Below are 19668 nucleotides of genomic sequence, written 5' to 3' on the forward strand. Positions count from 1 at the left end.
TAAAAGGTTTTTGTATAAACTCTTGGTGTGGTTCTTTTCCATGGATCCTGACCTGGTCTTGTTTGGGGGGCGGGGGGGGTGCCTGGCTGGCTGAGTCAGTAGATTATGTGACTCTTGACCTCAGGGTAGTGAGTTTGAGCCCCACCTTGGGCATAGAGATGACTTAATAAAAATAAGGTAAAGTAAAATAAAATCCACAGGCCCTGGTCTTGACCCGTTTACCTGGTCCTGACCACATTTGTTTTCCACTTCCTCCTTGGACTATTCCGAAAGGCCAATGGCTTGGCACTGTTGAGGTCATGACTGACAGTCAGATGTCAAGCTGTTATCAGCTTAACGTGCTGACTGTCCTTCCCAGCTAGTCAGCTGCATATGGACAAAAACTCTTCTGTGGCCATAGCTGCCTCACTATGCACTGACCGTAAGATGATTGAACAAGAACACGCAGCTGCCCCTGGAGTGACGACTGGGGGCAAGTAGCCCCCACTAGTGTAGATGAGCATGGATCCTTGTGGCAAGCCGGGGCCCCACCTCTGGGGGCCTCTTCCTTCTTCTTTTTTTTTTTTATATATATGTTTATTTATTTTGAGAAATGGGAGGGGCAGAGAGAGAGGGAGAGAGAATCCCAAACAGGCTCTGTGCTGTTGGCCTGGAGCCCAATGCCGGGCTCCGTCTCATGAACCATGAGATGCTGACCTGAACAGAAGTCCAGAGTTGGACGTTTAACCGATTGAGCCACCCAGGCGCCCTTGGGGGGCGTCTCCTAAAAGGGATGTCAGTAGGGCCAGCTTCCTCCTGTGGGCAAAGGAATTCATACTTCCTCCTGTGAGCCCCACTTCCTCCAAAAAGATGTCAGTAGAAGACTGCAAAGTAGGTTGCAAGGACTCAGGATCAGGTGGAAAGGATCTGTGGAGGAAAGGCGGTGATACCCACAGACTCGGAAGGTACTGACTCTGGAGTACTGACCAGATTTGTTCACGTGATGGGGACACAAGCATTTTGCCCAGAGCCAGATTCCAGGGGAAGGGAACTAATATACGGATCTGATCATGTTCCAGGTACTTTATACGTGAATGATTATAAGAATAGTTGACTCCTATTGAAAGCTTGCCGGGCTCTTTTCCAAGCACTTTACATGCATTCTTGCACTGAATCTCATCACAGATCTGTGAGGCACAGAAAGGTTTCATAGTTCACCCAAGGCCACACAGCAAGCGGTAGTGCTGGGATACTGTCAGGGGATCCGGCTACAGAGTGGGCTCTTGGCCGCTGCGTTTGACAGTCTCTTGGTTAATTCAGAAGGATCAGAGGAGCTGGCTATTTGAAGAAATTATAAGCTCAGCAAAGCAAAATGACTTGCGCACAACCTCCTAGGTAGTAAGCGACAGACCCCCCCGCCCTGGGCCCAAGGTCTTCCCGACGACTACCAAGTCCAGACTCTCCAGTCTCAGCTCTGACTTTGGATTTTTCCTCCCATCCAGGTTTCCCGTGCTGTGTTCCCTCTGTACCCCTTCGTGGTTGCTTACCTCACTCACTCTTGCCATTACTGCTTCCCTCAGCAGTGATAGAGCTATTTTTTGACCTTTACCAACAAGAGCATTTAAAAGAGTAAAATGTATCAGTGTTGTCTAAGGATCTTTTCTAAAGTAAAGGAAAATGTCCACAGCTTTCTTTTCATCTCCGTGGACGTTCCCTCCATTCCTTCTTTCTTTAGTGGGAATACTTATAATAAAATACTTATAAAAGGATGCGGAATGGGATGTAGGGGGAGTTGACTGTGGGCTTTAAAAGCTCAGAAACATTACCTTTCTACCTCTGGCCATGGAGGCTGACAGACTCTGTAACCACGAGAGGGCACTGTGAGCTCACTTTTTGTGACTGCTTCCAAGGGTGGCAGACCAAGTTCCAGGACCCGGACACTCCCACAACCAAGAAATCCTGCAGTATTTTTATAGGAGCACCAGCTCTCATGACTGAGTCATAGTGGTCGCTTTTCTACCAAAGCCCCCTGAACTACATCCCTGGAAGAAATACCTCAGGGTCCAAAAGGAGCTTGGTTTGGGGGACCCCCTGTGATCTGGCTGCTGCCCTGAGAACAGAAGTCTCCAGGCATTCAGTGCTGCTGCAGCAAGCAGTTTCCTCCCTCACGGGTTCCATTGGGTCCCTTACCATCTCAGCTCAGTCGTCCATCTTCCTAGGTTGGGAGGCCTGCCTCTTTTGGTCCCGGCTTCTTTGAAGCAGTCTGGCCACTGACCCAACCCTTCCCTCTGCCTGCTGGAATTTCATTTTTGTTTTTTTTAACCTACAAAATGGAAAAGATACAGAAAAGCACAAAGAACAACCTAATCAACACCCATATTCCCACTACTCAGAAGATATAATTGGAAAAGTCAAATCGTTCTACAGGTCTTGTTGATTAAAACAGCTGTCTTGGGACCCGACTCCTACCGGATACCCCATCACTTCCTGTTCTTGGGAGCCAACCTATCTTATTTTATTTTATTTTATTAAAATGTTTATTCATTTTGATGGGGGCACAGGGGCAGAGAGAGAGGAGAGAGGAGAGAGAGAGAATATCCCAAGCAGGTTCCACGCTGTCAGCACAAGAGAGCCCCATGCGGGGCTGGATCTCACAAATTGTGAGATCATGACCTGAGCCGAAATCAAGAGTTGGGCACTTAACCGACCGAACCACTCAGGTGTGGTTTATTTAACCAATTTATTTTAGATGCTTCTTATGTTACTTCCATATGTCTGAACAACATGATAATACTATCTCTCTCTTTTTTTTAATGTTTATTTTTGAGAGAAAGAGAGAGACTGCACGGGGGAGGGGCGGAGAGAAGGAGAGAGAGGATGCGAAGTGGACCCCTTGCTGACAACAAAGAACCGATATGGGTCTCGAACTCACAAACCGTGAGATCATGACTTGAGCTGAAGTCAGTCGCTTAACCCACTGAGCCACCCAGACGCCTCAGTAATACCATCTCTTGAATGTTCATTTGAGGTGTTACCATTTGACTTTTCAACATAGAGGATCAGGATTTAGCTGTTTTTCAATCTTTGCCTATAGGCAGGGGGGAAAAAGTAGAAAGGGAGGAGGTAATAGTCACAGTTTTGAAAGCTGGAAAGCAAAGGATGATGGGTAATTTAGCAGATTTGAAAAAGCAAAGTCTTAGGCAGCAGTAGGGAAAGCTTCTAGTGCAGCACCCCCAGAAGGCTCTGCATTGGAGGCAGCAAATAGGTACTTCAGAAAGTAGAAATGAAAGCAGGAGGGTGGGTCCCTGGTCCCCTCCCGAACTCTGAATAGTCAGATGACTGCCTTTCTCCAACACTGGCTGATTGTTCAGTTCATTCTCTGGGGAAGGCAAACAGAGGGTCTGTGGTATTCAATGGAATTGTCTTCTAGCTTCTCACACTCATTTTAAGAAGTTCAGTATCTTCCTGACTCTTGAGCTTTTGTAAAATTGTTATTCTTCGACCCACTCCAGACATTTGAAGGGTTGTCTCTTTGTCCCCGGAATTTTGAAATTTTACAATGATGTATATTTCCGTGAGTCTATTTTCACCTATCGGGCTGTATACCTAATGACCCCTTTCATTGTGGAAATTCTTATGTTTTGGTTTTGGGAAATTTTAAAAATTATTTCATTGAATCACATTCCCCACCCGTCACCTCAAACATACTATTGTCTTTGTTGCCTCTTTTTGGCGCTCACATTATTCAGATGTTGGACTTCTCCAACTGGCCCTCGAAATGATTTTGTTTGTTTGTTTTTGAGTAAACTCTGCGCTCGCGTGGGACTCAAATTCATGACCCGGAGATCAAGAATCACACGCTTTTCAGACTGAGCCAGCCAGGTGCCCCTTCTTCTTCCCCTCCTCCTCCTCCCCCTCCTTCTTCTTCTTTTTAATTTAAAGAAAAAACGTATTGAAGATTGGAAAAACAATTCCTAAAAGACCAACTTTTCCAGAAAACTGTAGCTACACAATGCATTCCATCTGTCATGTTAAAACATGCATTAGACAGACACAAATTTAAAAACCATAAAACAAGACGCCATTCTTCAACAATCTGAGCAGAGAGAAAATGCATCTTTCCTATTTTTAATTTCTTTCTCTTTTTATTTCCTGAGTTTTTAAAAATTTCTGCTACGTGCTTTCATTTTAAAAGTCTTATGTTTGCTTTCTGAATGTTCACTTCTTAAAATAGCATGTTCTTTCACAAATACAATATCTGAAGTCTCTGAGGATATTAATGATTTTTTTTTTTTTGGTCTTGATTTCTCCTTGATGCATTGCTTCTGTTTCCTCTTTGTTATTTATTTTTTCTCCTTGCTTATGTTGGTTTCTGTCTTTTGCATCAAAGGTTTTCTTCATGTATCTGATGACTGTCTGTCTGCTCAAACTTAAGAGTGTGATACTAAATGTTTTTCTAGAAACTCTGTGAACATGGGTATGGTCTTCACCAAGGGGGATCTGGCCGGCCTATTTCCTCCAGAGAATTCTCAATGTTAGTATCTTCCAGTTTTCTCTCTTGGGTTTGTCAGATAACCTCAGAAGTTCTTCCAATTTCCCCCCATGGAACATACATTCCTGCTTGCCAAGGTCTGGCAGCTGAATGAGCCAAGTAGGGAAGAACTGAAATCTAAATATTTCATAAACTGCTGGCTGTAGCCCCTCCAGTCATGAGGGATAGACAATAGCTCAGTTGGCGGTGAGGGGCCTGCAGCACTTGCTTGTAGTTGGGATGAGTTTGCCCCTGAATCACAAACCTTTCCTGAATGGATTAATAGGCAAGCCAGTAAAGGTGAAACTTAAGTGGGGAATGGAGTATAAAGGCCACCTGATCGGGGCGCCTGGGTGGCGCAGTCGGTTGAGCGTCCGACTTCAGCTCAGGTCACGATCTCGCGGTCCGTGAGTTCGGGCCCCGCGTCGGGCTCTGGGCTGATGGCTCAGAGCCTGGAGCCTGCTTCCGATTCTGTGTCTCGTTCTCTCTCTGCCCCTCCCCCCTTCATGCTCTGTCTCTCTCTGTCTCAAAAATAAATAAACGTCAAAAAAAAAAATTAAAAAAAAAATAAATAAAGGCCACCTGATATCTGTAGATAGCATGCAGCTTGCAAACGGAAGAATACATAGATGGAGCATTTAGACGAAGCTTTTCTTTAATGTTTATTTAGTTATTCAGAGAGAGAGAGCAGGTGAGGGGCAGAGAGAGAGAGAGAGAGAGAGGAAGAGAGAGAATCCTAAGCAGGCTCCATTCCATTAGCACAGAGCCCATTGTGGGGCTCGATCCCACGAACCGTGAGATCATGGCCTGAGCCGAAATCAAAAGTCAGATGTTTAACCAACTGAGCCATCCATGTGCCCCTGGGTGAAGTTTTAATAAGACCCTAACCCAGAGGAAGGAGATTGGTATATAGAAACACAAGGCCCCCCCATATCCAGTAAGAAGTCGTGGACTATATGTACTCAGTGACTGCCCAATTCCATACTTCTTACTGGACAGGTAATCTCACAATATAAAGAACTTTGACTTCTGGTCCTGAATCTGCTGCTAAATCTGAAGTGACTCTTGAGTGAATCCTTTTTTTTTTTTTTTTAAGTTTATTGATTTATTTTGAGACAGAGAGAGAGTAGGGGAGGGGTAGTGAGAGAGAGAGAGAGAGAGAGAGAGAGAGAGAGGGAGAATCCCAAGCAGCCTCCGCAATGTCAGCACAGAGCTGGACGCAGGGCTTGAACTCACGAACCAGGAGATCGTGACCTGAGCCAAAGTTGGATGCTCAATTGACTGAGCCACCCAGTCGCCCCTCTGAGTAAATCATTTTAACTTCAACTATTAATTTCATTTTTTGCAATGTGAGGATTAGAAGAACCTTCCAATTATATGTAGTTCTCTGGGCTTGCTATCTTCATCGCTGAGTGAAAGAAGCAAGACTCATGGCCACTATTTGTAAGAAGGAGAATATATACATAAATACATAGAATATTTCCAGAAGGATGCAGATGAAACTTAAGTGGTTGCATCCAGAGAGAGGAACTGAGCATGACTTTCTTTTCAGTAAATACTCTTGTATCTTTTGAACTTGGAAAAAAAAAATAATTTCATAAACTTGTGCATAATCATCCTGTCTCCAGGATGGCATTTCCCTCTTCTACGGTGCCTGGTGTCCCTCAGTAACAAAGATGGGAGAAGCAGCAAGTGCAGAGGATGGAGTGGAGAATGGTTGAGGAATGTGCCCTGATGTTTGGCTCTAACAGGTGGATGGTGCCTGGATAAATAAAGCACGAATATCACTTTCTCTCCAGTGCTCCGACTCCTTAAGTTTGGTAACCACATCTCACTGAAGAATTAATTCCTCCCTTCAGTAATCAATTCTAGTGGCAGTCCAGGTAGGCAGCTGCTGTCCATGCACTCCAACACATGCCAGGTGGCTGTACCACAGGTCCCTTGTGTATTAGGGGGAAGAACGAAATCAGTTATAGAGCTGTTAATCTCTGCTCCGACAGCTGGGGGATGAAGCTCTAGGCTGGTTCTTTAGAACAGGAAGGAAATTCTGAAAGCCACAGTGTGAAGAGAAACCTTAAGAAGCCCTTGGGTCTGGTGGACTTGTGGGCTTTGTAGAAATAGCAATCCTCAGATGCCTTCCAACACACAGTGTTAGGCATAAATGTGAAGACCAGGATACAAAAGACTCCACTCGGGGTAGAACAACTCCACAAATGAACAGATTTCCCAAGAGAGCAGTAGCACAGGGAAGTAGGGGGTCAAGGCTGATGATTTCTACCTCTTTGCCAGGGAAAATGTAGTTACTCTACAGATGTCCAGAGGTATTCTGGGATTATCAGGGCTATGGCTTGCTCTCTGAACAACCATAAAACTAGAAGATCCCCTTTGCCTCAGTTTCTCTGAGAATAGAGAAGAAATAACCTAACCCATAATCTGTCACTCAATTGCATTTGAATGTATTTTTTCCTAATATTATTTACATAGTAAAATCTTATGGAATGTGGAATTCTGTCTCCTGCATATTGTTTTAGCACATTATTTTATCATAAGCATTTATTTCATATATATTTTATATATTCCATAATCTTATGGAATGTGAAATTCTGTCTCCACATTACTTTAGCATGTTATTTTATCATAAGCATTTATTTCATTTCATCATTAAAAAAGTTCTTTGCAAACTTGATTTTATTTTTATTTATTTATTTTAAAACATTTCTTTAATGTTTACTATTTATTTTTGAGAGAGGTAGAGAGACAGAGTGCAAGCAGGAGAGGGGCAGAGAGAGAGAAGACGACACAGAGTCGGAAGCAGGCTCCAGGCTCTGAACTGTCAGCACAGAGCCCAATGTGGGGCTGGAATCCATGAAACGTGAGATCATGACCTGAGCCGAAGTGGAACGCTTAACCGACTGAGCCACCCAGGCACCCTGCAAACTTGATTTTATTTTATTTTTTTATTTTATTTTATTTTTTTTAATTTTTAACGTGTATTTATTATTGAGAGACAGAGAGACACAGAGCATGAGCAGCGGAGGGGTAGAGAGAAGGGGAGACACAGAATCCGAAGCAGGCTCCAGGCTCTGAGCTGCCAGCACAGAGCCGGATGTGGGGCTTGAACCCACAAACTGTGAGATCATGACCTGAGTCGAAGTAGGTTGCCTAACCAACTGAGTCACCCAGGCGCCCCGCAAACTTTATTTTACAGGCTGTAACCATTCCCCTATCGCTGGACATTAAAGCAGTTTTAGTATCTTTTTGTCACTAAAAATGAAACCAGTATACGTCTTTGTAGTTACACTTTTTAACATAAAAGTTTGATCTGGCAAACTTACCTTGGCATCAATAAACAATCTAAAACCTCGGAAAAAAACCCATAAAAGTACAAGGAAAGTTAAAAAAAAATCATCTCAAAGCCCATCAGTTAAGGAAGTCACTGCTCACATTTATTTAATATTCCTCTCCGCTTATATATTTATTCGAATTTCATATTATTTCTCTAGTAGAATCAATAGGTCAGAAGATTTGGCCTCGCTTAAAGCGACCTGTTATTCCTTAGTTTGGAAATTTCTTTTTTTTCTTTTCTTAGTTTTTAAATTTCGGCCTAGTGATAGCTAACTACTTTTTTAGACGGATTTTAAACTTCCAAACTCAAAATGTGCCAGAAATTGCCACATCAGGTAAGGTCCTATTTTTATTACTTCTATAAACATTCCCGTTTAAGTCCAGAAAGGTTTCAGGGTCCAGATTTCACAGAAATATAAAAACCAAGCTACTTTAAGCTGGAGGCCAGCGCTCTCTTCACGTGACGCCGCCGCTTTTCCTTTAAATGCCTGGTCACGTGATCGCAGACGTGTACAGACGGAGGAAATTTACGCTGTCAGGGTAGGGAGTCATTCCTCCCCCACCTTCCCAACCCTAGGGTTCTTGGCTTTCCCTTCCCGGAAGCCGCGACTCCTCAGGAGACTTTCTTCGCCATCCCCTTAGTCGTGTCACACCTACTCTCAGTCCTTTCCTTCCAGTTAGTCCCCGGTGCTAGAGCTCTTTCTCGCAGTATCCCACTAGCCAGAGGCAGGGCGACGGGAACTACGACTCCCAGGAGGCATTGCGGACCCCGCCCCTGGGGGCGCGCAGTGTAGGTTGGGGGCTGAGGTCCCACGGTCGTCTCGCCGCGTGCTGCCTGGAGCAAGCGCACTACAGGTTCCGTGGCGCCTCGCGCGCGAGGCGTGCAGGGCCAGGCCGGGGCGGGGCGGGGCCGGGCGGGGTGGGGCGGGACAGGCTGGGGCTGGCTGGCCGGCGGGCGGGCGGGCAGGCGGGCGGAGGAAGGGGGTGGGAGCGGAGGCGATGGAGGGGAGGAGTGGGGGAATGGGGGAGGGAAGGGGAAGGGAGGCGGGAGGCGGGGCCGAGCTGGAGCCGGAGCTGGAGTCAGAGCCGGCGGTTGCAGTGGAGGCGGTGATGTCGGTGCAGGTCGTGTCAGCAGCGGCTACCGCGAAGGTGCCTGAGGTGGAGCTGAAAGACCTGAGCCCCTCCGAGGCGGAGCCGCAACTGGGACGGAGCGCGTCGGCTGTGAGCGCCATGGCCCCCCCGGCAGGCGGCGGGGACCCCGAGGCTCCAGCCCCCGCCGCGGAGCGGCCCCCGGCCCCCGGCCCGGGCTCGGGGCCCGCCGCCGCTCTCAGCCCAGCCGCCGGGAAAGTGCCTCAGGCGTCGGCCATGAAGCGGAGCGACCCTCATCACCAGCACCAGCGGCACCGAGACGGCGGCGAGGCCCTGGTCAGCCCCGACGGCACCGTCACCGAGGCGCCGCGCACAGTCAAGAAGGTACTGGGGCCGGGCTGCCTCTCGCGGAGAGAGGGAGGGAGGGGGAACCGCAGACGGTCGCGGCATGGCAGCACCACCCTCCACGCCCTCTCTTCCGATCATACAAGCCCGGAGAGCCCTTTTCCCCTGAAACCCACTCGCTGAGAGATGCCCCCACCTGCCCCCAGTTATGGGCAGCGAAGACTCCAGGTGGCACGGGAGTATTTCGCTATGAATAACATGGAGGTAGCGCTCTCCGCTACTACTTAGAATAGGCAGGGGAGGAGAGGCACCTAATACTATCCTTCGCCTGAGCACCCAGCGTGCTCCCATGTGTTATTTTCCAGACTATTCAGGGAAAAGAACCCCGATGGTGTAGAAAAATCTTACCGCTTGTGAGAGTTCAGCCAGCAGTAGGGTGGAAACATCTTTTCTGTTTGGAGGACGAGTAAGTAGTAGTTAACCTGCCCTGAAATCCTCAGTTGTCTGGTTTCTGCACAGATGATGACTTTCTGCCTTTCTGTGGCCAACCGCTTCTTTAGAGCAGTACTGATGCTGTGCCCTTCATTCCAGATACTGCAGTATCCTTGCATCTTCTCTGAATGTAGAAGGGTAATGGAGAGAGTCTCTTCACTCTTTTCTCTTCAGAGGTTCCTCCCCTCTGCTTAGTAGTTGGCCACCAGAATTATTAGCCTGTGCACGAAGAGAATGATTGTTTTGTTGGTTCCTTACGATCTGGAAGTGTTAGGAAGAGATGCTTCTACTTTGGGGAAAGGCGATCATGGTGAGGCTGGCTGTCTCAGCTGTCAGCTTCTTTCAGACATAGTTTTGAAGAGCCAGGAGTCTCAGAACACCAAGTGAGCTCAGATGTGTGATATTCCAGTATTACCCTTACAATGGCTATCCATGGTGTGCCTCACCTCTCATAAAGCTAAATCAGCACAGGAAAACGGGCGAGTGTCGGAAAAGACAGAGATATGGATCACATAAAAAGGGATTTATGGTCTGATTTCCAAGGCATAATATGAACACAGTGATTTATGTTTTTTTTTTTTAAATTGTTGTGAATGATATTTAATTGCTTCATCAGAAGAAGAGCCGTAAAGTGATGTGAAGTCTGCATTGGTATTAGTGTGTAAAACTCAGCTGAATTGGAACCCTGGATCCAGCCTAACTTTTGTTGTAATAGTCTCATGATTAAGGTATGAAGCAGATAACCCTTTCATTCTAATTCCCTAGATATAGGTGATAGATGATGTCAGATGTAAGACTGAAGGAATTTGTTTAATTATGCTTTAGGACAGTGTCCGGGTCATTTGCAGTGTGAAACTCCTCTGGGAGGAGTTGTAGGAGGCAGCACAGGTCCCAGGGCTGGTAGTACCTAGCGTGAGTCTGGACATCGGAAATATTTCTGACTGGTTGAGTTGCTTTCTCACTTTGGCCAAATTTTTTTCCTGTGATTAGGGATCTTTTTGTGTAAAATTCTGTAATTTGAATTCTAATAATTTGAATAGATCTCTTGACTGTAAAGATTGTTTAACAAATTACTTTTAGGGCATGGGATTTACAGACAGGCAAACCTGGGTTTCAATACTAGTATCCTCACTAACTAGCTTTTGGGTAATTTCTAAATTTTCCGAATCTCTTAGTTTCCTCTGTTATAAAATGTAAATACTAATATGATTGAAGATTAGAAATATTTGTAAAGGGCTTTAGCATAGAACTTGGCACAAGTACCAAGGGCTTAAGAGATGATGGCTATTATTATTAAGGACGATTTTATTTTATTCCTCCTCCAACTGTGGATTAAGTGCATGCCACCATGACCTCGTCTGAAAGGTACACTCAGTTCAATAGACTTTATATAAAGAAGTTAAAAAATCACAGGTCAGCATGTCAGTCTATTTTTCTTAAATCTAGATGTGCTTCTTGACCATTTTCCTTGTTGTTGAACCACCTTCTTCCTGTTTTTTTCTAGCATCAAAATGTAGGTTCCGTGATTCTAGATTTACTCAGCAGCCTCAAGGCTATGGAAGACAGGGCTGAGCTTGCCTTACAACGTTAATTGCAAACAAAAAACAACTTTTGCTGGAAGTTGAGCAAATGAAACTCTGGGCAAGGATACAGCTGTATGACACAACCAAAGGCATTGCTGAGCTCCTTTTGGGGGACAGAATTTTCAACTTTCTTGATATTGAATTGGCTAAATTAAGTGCACAAGACTGCCCGTTTTTCCCCACATTGAAAGTCACCTCGTTAAGAGACTGCAGTGTGACATTTTGATTTGTTGCCTCTTTCTTGATTCCTAGATTGTTTATTTAATCATTCTTACCTTGACACCTTTCTGCTTTTATTGTAGGGAGCGATTGGGGGTATTAGATCTTGAAATAGCTACTTTTGGCTATGTAATTGGTGACCGTAGCTTTTATTTTGTAACTGTCACATACAAGCTTATTTATCTTAAGTCACATTTTAGTTGATGGTTTCCCATGTATCTGTCATCAGTTTTCTCTGATCAGTTACTCTGCTCAGCCACACGAGGGAAATAAACTTTTTGTAAGAGCCAGAATTCCCAAGTGCAGTAGTTAATAAGAATGAGCATATGGTATGCAGATTACTTAGTCACATCTTATCTTTGACTCCTACCTTCATCATGTAACTTGCGGTGCTGTGGGGACCAGATCTTGTTATTGTGGCTATTGTATATTTGTATTAATGTCTTTCTTCATAAGTTCACGTTCGGTGAACCCGACAAACCAAAAATCTCTGTAAGAAGTGATTTGTGGAATCGGAAGATAAATTTCAAGTGAATGCAGTAGTAGTAGTTGAGAGGGTTTCTTCCCTGTGTTCTTGAAAATGGGGTAATAAGAATGTCATAGCACATTTCTCACAGCAGGGGAAACAAGGCAGGAGAGGGTTTATTTCAGGAAAGTTAAAACTTTCTGACAGTAAGGCTGCAAGCCTCAGAACTGTAACTCGTTTGTGCTTACATCAGTATTGGTAATGACCATGTTCGAGCAGTCTTTTTTTTTTTTTTTTTCCTTTTTGGCAAACGTATCCACTTTGCACTGGATTTGTTGCTGTCAGCAGAGAATGAGTTGAGCCATGTTAGTTCTTTCTTGCCCTGAATTCTTTAAGCTCTTGATTTGGTTAATTATAGATCACTAAAACGGAACCTTTTGGATGCAGGCACGGTATTGTGGGAGCAGTATGACTCTTTTTGCCAGTTAGGAAAGTACAGGCTTGCAAAATGTTCATTAAAACAATTGGCAGAATGATCCTAATATGGTTTACCATCAATTGACCTTTTATATTCCAGGAAATGTTAGAATCATTTTTCTTTTTTTCTTTATTTTAGAGAAAGAGCTTGTGAGTGCAAGCAGGGGAAAGGGGCAGAGGGAGAGAGAGAGAGAAGTATCCTAAGCAGTGCAGAGCCCAACATGGGGCTTGATCGCTGGGATCAAGACCTGAGCTGAAATCAAGAGTCTGTTGCTTAGGGGTGCCTGGGTGGCTCAGTTGGTTAAGTGTCCGACCTCCACCTCGGCTCAGGTCGTGATCTCATGGTGTGTGAGTTCAAGCCCCTCATGGGCTCTGTGCTGACAGCTCAGAGCCTGGAGCCTGCTTCAGATTCTGTGTCTCCCTCTCTCTCTGACCCTCCCCCGTTCATGCTCTGTTTCTCTCTGTCTCAAAAATAAATAAACATTAAAAAAAAAAACAATAAAGTTATAAGTAAATCTGGAGTACCTGAAGACTATGCTCTTCCTTTCTGTCCCACTAATAGTTTTCTCCCTGTTCTTTAACTCTCACTTTCTCTGTGAATCAGTCTCTAATTAGGCGTTTTGAAAATTAGAAGGAGAAGCATACTGTTATGTATTCCAGCTGTGTACCAGGTACTGTATCAGAGAGCCTTGCATACATTGTTTTAGTTAATCCTCCTATGAGCTCTCCTTGTTTTATTGAGGAAACAGAGTTGAAGAGATTAAGGAATTTGTCTCAAGGTTCCACATTTAGTAATGTGATGGAGCTAATAGAACTCTACTCTGATGCCAAAGCCCAGACTCTTGCTTTTCAGTTGAAGTTTCATTTCTCTGTTCAAAGCTCAGATTGAATATTTTACTATATTTTATTTTATTTTATTTTATTTTGTTTTGTTTTGTTTTGTTTTGTTTTGTTTTGTTTTAGAGAGCACATGAGCAGGGGAGGGGCAGAGAGGGAGAGGGAGAGAGAGAGAATCCCAAGCAGGACTGACAGTGCGGAGCCTGACATGGGACTCGAACTCACAAACTGCGAGATCATGACCTGAGCCGAAACCAAGAGTCAGCCACTTAACCACCTGAGCCACCCAGGCGCCCTATCAGATTGAATCTTTTAAATTTTAGTTAATTTGTATATTTTTTTGTGGATGTTTTTGTTATTTCACCAACAGGCAATTTCTTTTTATTTATTGAGGTTGTTTCATGGTGTATATACCATATATTTATTTGAACACTTATGAGTTTTCTGAGAATGCAGCCCTTATTTTATATTAGTATGATTTATGAATTCTATTCTCCTTACTCCTGGGAAAGACTGAACATTAGGAATCTGGGAGGTTCCTCAGAGCTGAAGTAGCAGTTGTGTATTTGATGTCTTGTCCAGCTAATTGAAGAAATGGATATAGTTCATGAAAAAGAGAGTTTCTTTATTACAGAAAATGTTTCTCTACCCCACAATGAAAGGGGGGAGAAAAGATTTATTGGAAACTTTATTCAGACTCTTTGTTGAGTTGAGTTTATAAAGAATATGCAGTTTCTCTCATGGTACCTTTGTTTAAAAAATTGAGAGATGTACAACTGAGGTGGATGGGAGGTCTTAACAGTTACCTCGATCCATCACCCTGCTATTGTGTTCAGGTGGTATGTACAATTAGAGGAGCTGAAATTCCATTTACCCACTAAGAGGTTAAGTAAGCTTGATCAGGTTTCTCGGGAATTTGTAGTAGCTTTTTATACTGTGAACGACCTATGGCCTGAGAGTGAGAGAGCAGAGCTGAGGAGAAAGTGGTGGATTGAAATTTTTTTTGGTAACGGTTCTGAGTCTAAAACTATTTTGATTAAACTAAATAATTTAAGACATGATGTGTATGATCTGCAGTCTCCTCTTTTCCAGCTATATTCTGCAACAGTTCAATTAGCCGTTTTCCTTCTTGGACATTGGACACTTGGACGGCGTTAATAGCTAGTGATTTCCTATCCTTTTCTTTAAGGGTCTATCAATAGAAATGTATTGGTTTGGAGCCCAGGGTTTTTTGGGTTTTTTTTTTTTTTTTTTTTGGCTCAGAACCTATATTTAGGATGGAGACAGAGGTTCTAGAGCTGGTTGAGTTTCTCTGAGTATAAATCAGACTTTTCCTTAAAGCCTTTCTGAATACTGCAGAGCTGTCATTGAGAGTTAAGTAACCTGAGGCTAAAACTGGCTTCATCTTCCCTATAAACTTAATCTCCTGCAGTGCTCCATGTGAACCCTTTTGATCACTCTAACAGAGTTGATGCTGTTGACTGCCTTTTTTTAGAAGCTCTTCCCTTGGCTTCAGTTATGACTCTTCACTTGCGGCTACCATTTACTGGATACTTTACTCTCTGCCCGGCAGCTATCTCATCTCATTTAATCCTCATCACAACTTTATCAGATGAATATTATTCTCTTTATTTTACAGATGAGAAAATACAGGCTCAAAGAGAATAATTAACTTGCTCAAGGCTTTGCCAATCTGTGATGCCTTTGGGGTTAGTGAGATGCTCATAGCAACAGTGGGAGGCTTTGCCACACTGCCAGCCCCCTCCTTCTCTGACTGTTCTCCCATGTGAAATCTGCTTAAGTTATTGCTGCTGCTGTTAAGACCACTCTGCAACCTTTGGGATCTCAGAATCTGTTCTCAGAGAGAAGGCCTAAACCATCATGCCTCACATCCCTGTTTACCTCAATCACTGTCTGACATCCAGGAACCCATTATTTTCTAATACTCATTCCCTGCCACTCTCTTCATCCTCTCAGCTAATCCAGTTCCCCCAAATCTTTCCACCATATCCTCTACAACTTCCCCCTCCATTGTCAGTAAATCCCCATGTAGTATCAGCCTCTAGCAGCAAGATCAAGCTACAGGGGCAACAATGGGGGCCCTGTTCGTGTGGCACCTGGTATCCAGAACTGTAATGGTATATAGCTCAAGCTGCAGCATCTCCTGCTTGACGTTAGCCATCACATCTTTGCCAAGCCCATTCTGTGTGTGATTTGGGGTGCTCTTTTTAGCCGTGTAGTCCCAAAGCAGCTTTTCCGCTCTGAGAGCTGAACCATGGAGCTGAGAGTTGTTAGAGGGAATCAGAAAACCAAGCAGATTGATGTCACTGTGAATTCATAATTGTCAACCTCGTGTGCATAATCAGCATTGCCTAACAATATTACACATTTCTCTAGTAAGTTCACTTTCCTACTCACTGCAAATGACTGTTTCAGGCCATCTCTATATCCCATCTTTCATGTGTTCTTTTTAAATCAGTGATATGCCTTATATTTTAGTATAAAAACAGAAGGCCCCCACCCCCAAAGGAAATGCCTTCATCTTTATACTTCTCAAATTGACAAACCCACCTGCAATTGGGGCTCATCTTTTTCTCCTTACCTCCTGTTGGATAGAGGAAGCATCCTTCATTCTGCCAGAGACCTGTCTCTTTCAGGTGCTCTTACCACATTCTCCTGTCTTCTTAAAGAACTTTTTCCTTTGATTATTTTCTCTTTCTACTAAAGCCTTTCCTACAGTCTTCCAATTTGTGCTAATCTCTCCCATTTTGAAAACCCTGTCCTCTACCCCCCATATCTCCTTTCTGCTTCTATCCTTTCTATTTCCTTTCACAGCTAAGCTTCTTAAAGGGGTTTTCGTCACATACTATATACAGTTTTTCTTTCCACAGACTCTTTAACCCACTCCTACCTTAATGCTCTGACCAGAATAAGATCTTCTTGCTAAAGTTGCTAATATCCATCAGATTGGGAAACATGGTGGTCTGATTTTTCAGTCCTCATCAAGACCTCTTGGTAGGTCTTACCCAAACTTCTTACCCGAACACTTTCCTCTCTTGGCTTCCACAACACTGCCCTTTACTGTTTTCCTCTCACTTCTCTGGGTGCTCCTTCTCAGTCTCCTTTTGTTGGCTTTCTCCTTTATCCTGAGCCCTCTGTTCTTTCCATTGTGTTTTCTTCCTAAATCATCCACATCATTCCTATGCCTTTAAGTATCATCTACATCCCAACAACTCCCCACATTATTTCTTTAGCCAAGAACCCTCTCCTGAATGCCAATTTTGTGTGTGTCCAAATGCCTACTTGTGGTTGCACTTCAAAACTAACATGAACAAAGTGGGTATTTTTATCTTTCTGTCTAATTCCCAAAATATATTCTTGTCTTCTTACGTTAGTTAAGATGTTTACATTGTTTACATTGTTTTTTCTTTCTTTTAAAAAAATTGTGTTTAATTGCACAAGTAATGCCTAAGTATTTTCTTACAAAATAATTCAGTCTAATGAAGCACAAGTCCTTCCTTGGCCCTCAGCAAGTCTCATTGCCCTCCTCAGAAGTGACTCCTGCTATCAATTTCTTTCTTGACTTTTTTTTTCTGACCTTACATTCAGAGTTGTGCATAGAGAAATTTGTAGTTTTATAATAACTTGTACATAAATAAAGCATACTATATGTTTGCAGGTTGTTTTTTTTTCACTTGGAGTTCTTTCCATATCAATATACACAGATCTATCTCAAGTCTTTTTAACCCTGAATTGACTTCCAAAGTCCATACCATTGTTCTTTATTAAATCATTCTTCTGTTGATGCACATTTAACTTAATATTTTTTCTTTATAGACAGTGCTGTTGTAATTACCTGTATGCATTTTTGCGTGTGTGCATGTGTAAATGTTTCTCTAAGGTAGATACCTAAAAGTAGAATTCTGATGTTGAAAGATATCTATGATTTCTTTCTTTCTTTATTTCTTTCTTTCTTTATTTAAATTAAAAAAAATTTTTTTTTTTTTCAATTTATTTTTGAGAGAGAAGCAGAGCACGAGCAGGGGAGGGGCAGAAAGAGGGACACAAAGAATGTGATGCAGGCTCCAGGCTCTGAGCTGTCAGCATAGAGCCCGACACAGGGCTTGAACTTGTGAACTGCGAGATCATGACCTGACAGAAAGTCGAACACTTAACCGACTGAGCCACCTGGGCACCCCGAAAGACATCTACATTTTAACAAAAATTTTTTTAATGTTTATTTATTTTTGAGAGAGAGCACAAGCAGAGGAGAGACAGAGAGAGAGGAGGACACAGAATCCGAGGCAGGCTCCAGGCCTTGAGCTGTCAGCACAGAACCTGACGCGGGGCTTGAACTCATGAGCTGTGAGATAATGACCTGACCCGAAGTCAGACACTCAACCAGCTGAGCCACCCAGGTGCCCCTACATTTTAAACTTAATGCTGCCTTCAAAAATGTAGTACCATTTTACACATCAATTAACTATAAACAAGATAACCTTTTCACCACATCTTTACCAACCACTGGATTTACATCTTTCATGAGGAAAGTCATTTACTGTTTTTATTAGCATTTTTTCTGCTTAACAGTATTTATGAGTGACTACTATGTGCCAAGTGCTAGGGATACAGCAGTGAATAAATTAGAGGAAGATCTCTGCCGTCTTCATGTTGGCTTGTAGGAATTCTTTATGTTTTGGATATTAATTATGTATATGTTGCAGGTATTTTTTTTCTGTTTTATTTCTTATTGACTCGTGACTTTATGATTTTAGAAGTTTTTCTAAAATTTAAAAGAAAGAAAGGAACACTTAGGTGGCTCAGTTGGTTGGGAGTCCAACTCTTGATTTCTGCTCAGATCATGATCCCAGGGTTGTGGGATTGAGCTCCAAGCCCCACGTCGGGCTCCATGCTAAGCTTGAAGTCTGCTTAAGATTCTCTCTCTCTCTCTCTCCCTCTCTCTCTCTCTCTTTCTCCCCCCGCCCTTCTGCTCCTCACCCCCACTCACTCGTGCATGCTCAATCTCTTGCTCTCTAGAAAAAAAGTTTTTACATAGTCACATTGGGCATTGTTTTCCTCTATGGCTTAAACATTTTGTGTCTTAGAGTGGCATTTTCTACCCCAGGCTTATAAACAAATTATTTTATATTTTCTTCAACTGTTTTTATGGCTGTGTTTATTATATTTTGGTCCTCAGCCCATCTGGAATTCATTTTGTTTGTAATGTAAGATAGGGATTATTTGGTTGTTTTTGTTGTTGTTGTTGTTGTTTTTTATTTTGAGAGGAGAGAGAGGTAATCCAAAGTAGGCTCTGCACTTTCAATACAGAGCCCACTGTGAGGCTTGATCCCACGAACTGTGAGATCATGACCTGAGCTGAAGTTGGATGTTCAACTAACTGAGCCACCCAGGCACCTCGAGATAGGGACTACTTTGTGATGTAAGATAGACCTATTTGTCCCAAATAAAATTTAATATTTTACTTTTTTGGGTTTGTTTTCTATGTTTTTCTCTTTAACTTGTCCTTCTTCACTGTTCTCATTTCTTTACTTTTACCTGGACACATAGAAGTAACTTTTGATTGAAGACTGTTTAACTCAAGAATGGCACTAAAAATTTGCCATCCTTGTACTAAGTGCTTGTAATGAGTAATTCATAGAAGCACTTGCTATTATAGCAAATTTTACATATTTATAAGCATAATATGTTTGTTCTTGTTTAGTGGATATAGATTTATGTTTTCATAGAATTTGGAGCCTCGATGATACCTCAGATACACATCCTATGCAGCAGTGGTCTACAGAGGAACTCCCCTTCTGCAGTTATACTAAGTTGGAAAAATGTGTGGTCCTTTTCCAATATGACACCTTATTTTTTTTTAAGTCATTGCCAGGAACTGAATACATAATAGGGAGAAGGAGATTATAGGAAGAAGAAATTTTGCCCTCATTGCATAATTGTGTGCATTCACATTTCATTTTTTTTGTTTCTATCTTCCAAAGGTAGACATTACTGCTCTAGGTTAAAGACAGACTTCTCTTCCTACCAGGTAAATAAAGTGTCTTCTTCAATAAAATTGTTGGATAAAGCTTGACTGAGTCTAGTCTTGGGTGACTCTGCTTTGGGAGACAGAAATAGAATAGGAATTTTTATTATATTCATACCTATTGTTTGTATAAGGAAGAAAAAAGATGATTGGTCTAATGCTAATTCCTTTTTAGGACCTTTGCTGGACTATATTATAGAAACAGGGAAGCACCTTTACTACTTCTGAATACTTCTCTAATAATCTCCCCTAATGTATT

At 42.9% G+C, this 19668-nt stretch overlaps 1 protein-coding gene across 4 annotated transcripts in view; it reads left to right on the plus strand.

The window, feature by feature from the left end:
* Positions 1-8913: 8913 nt before the first annotated feature.
* AHCYL2 (adenosylhomocysteinase like 2) overlaps positions 8914-19668 on the plus strand; it is a 165145-nt gene continuing 154390 nt past the window's right edge. For all 4 annotated transcript variants that reach the window (XM_042971963.1, XM_042971977.1, XM_042971968.1 and 1 more), the window contains exon 1: positions 8914-9328. In XM_042971963.1, coding sequence (XP_042827897.1) covers positions 8966-9328 — 363 coding nt within the window. In that variant the 5' untranslated portion in view covers positions 8914-8965. The remainder of the gene's footprint in view (positions 9329-19668) is intronic.

Source organism: Panthera tigris, chromosome A2, assembly GCF_018350195.1.
Source record: "Panthera tigris isolate Pti1 chromosome A2, P.tigris_Pti1_mat1.1, whole genome shotgun sequence".
Lineage (NCBI taxonomy): Eukaryota > Metazoa > Chordata > Mammalia > Carnivora > Felidae > Panthera > Panthera tigris.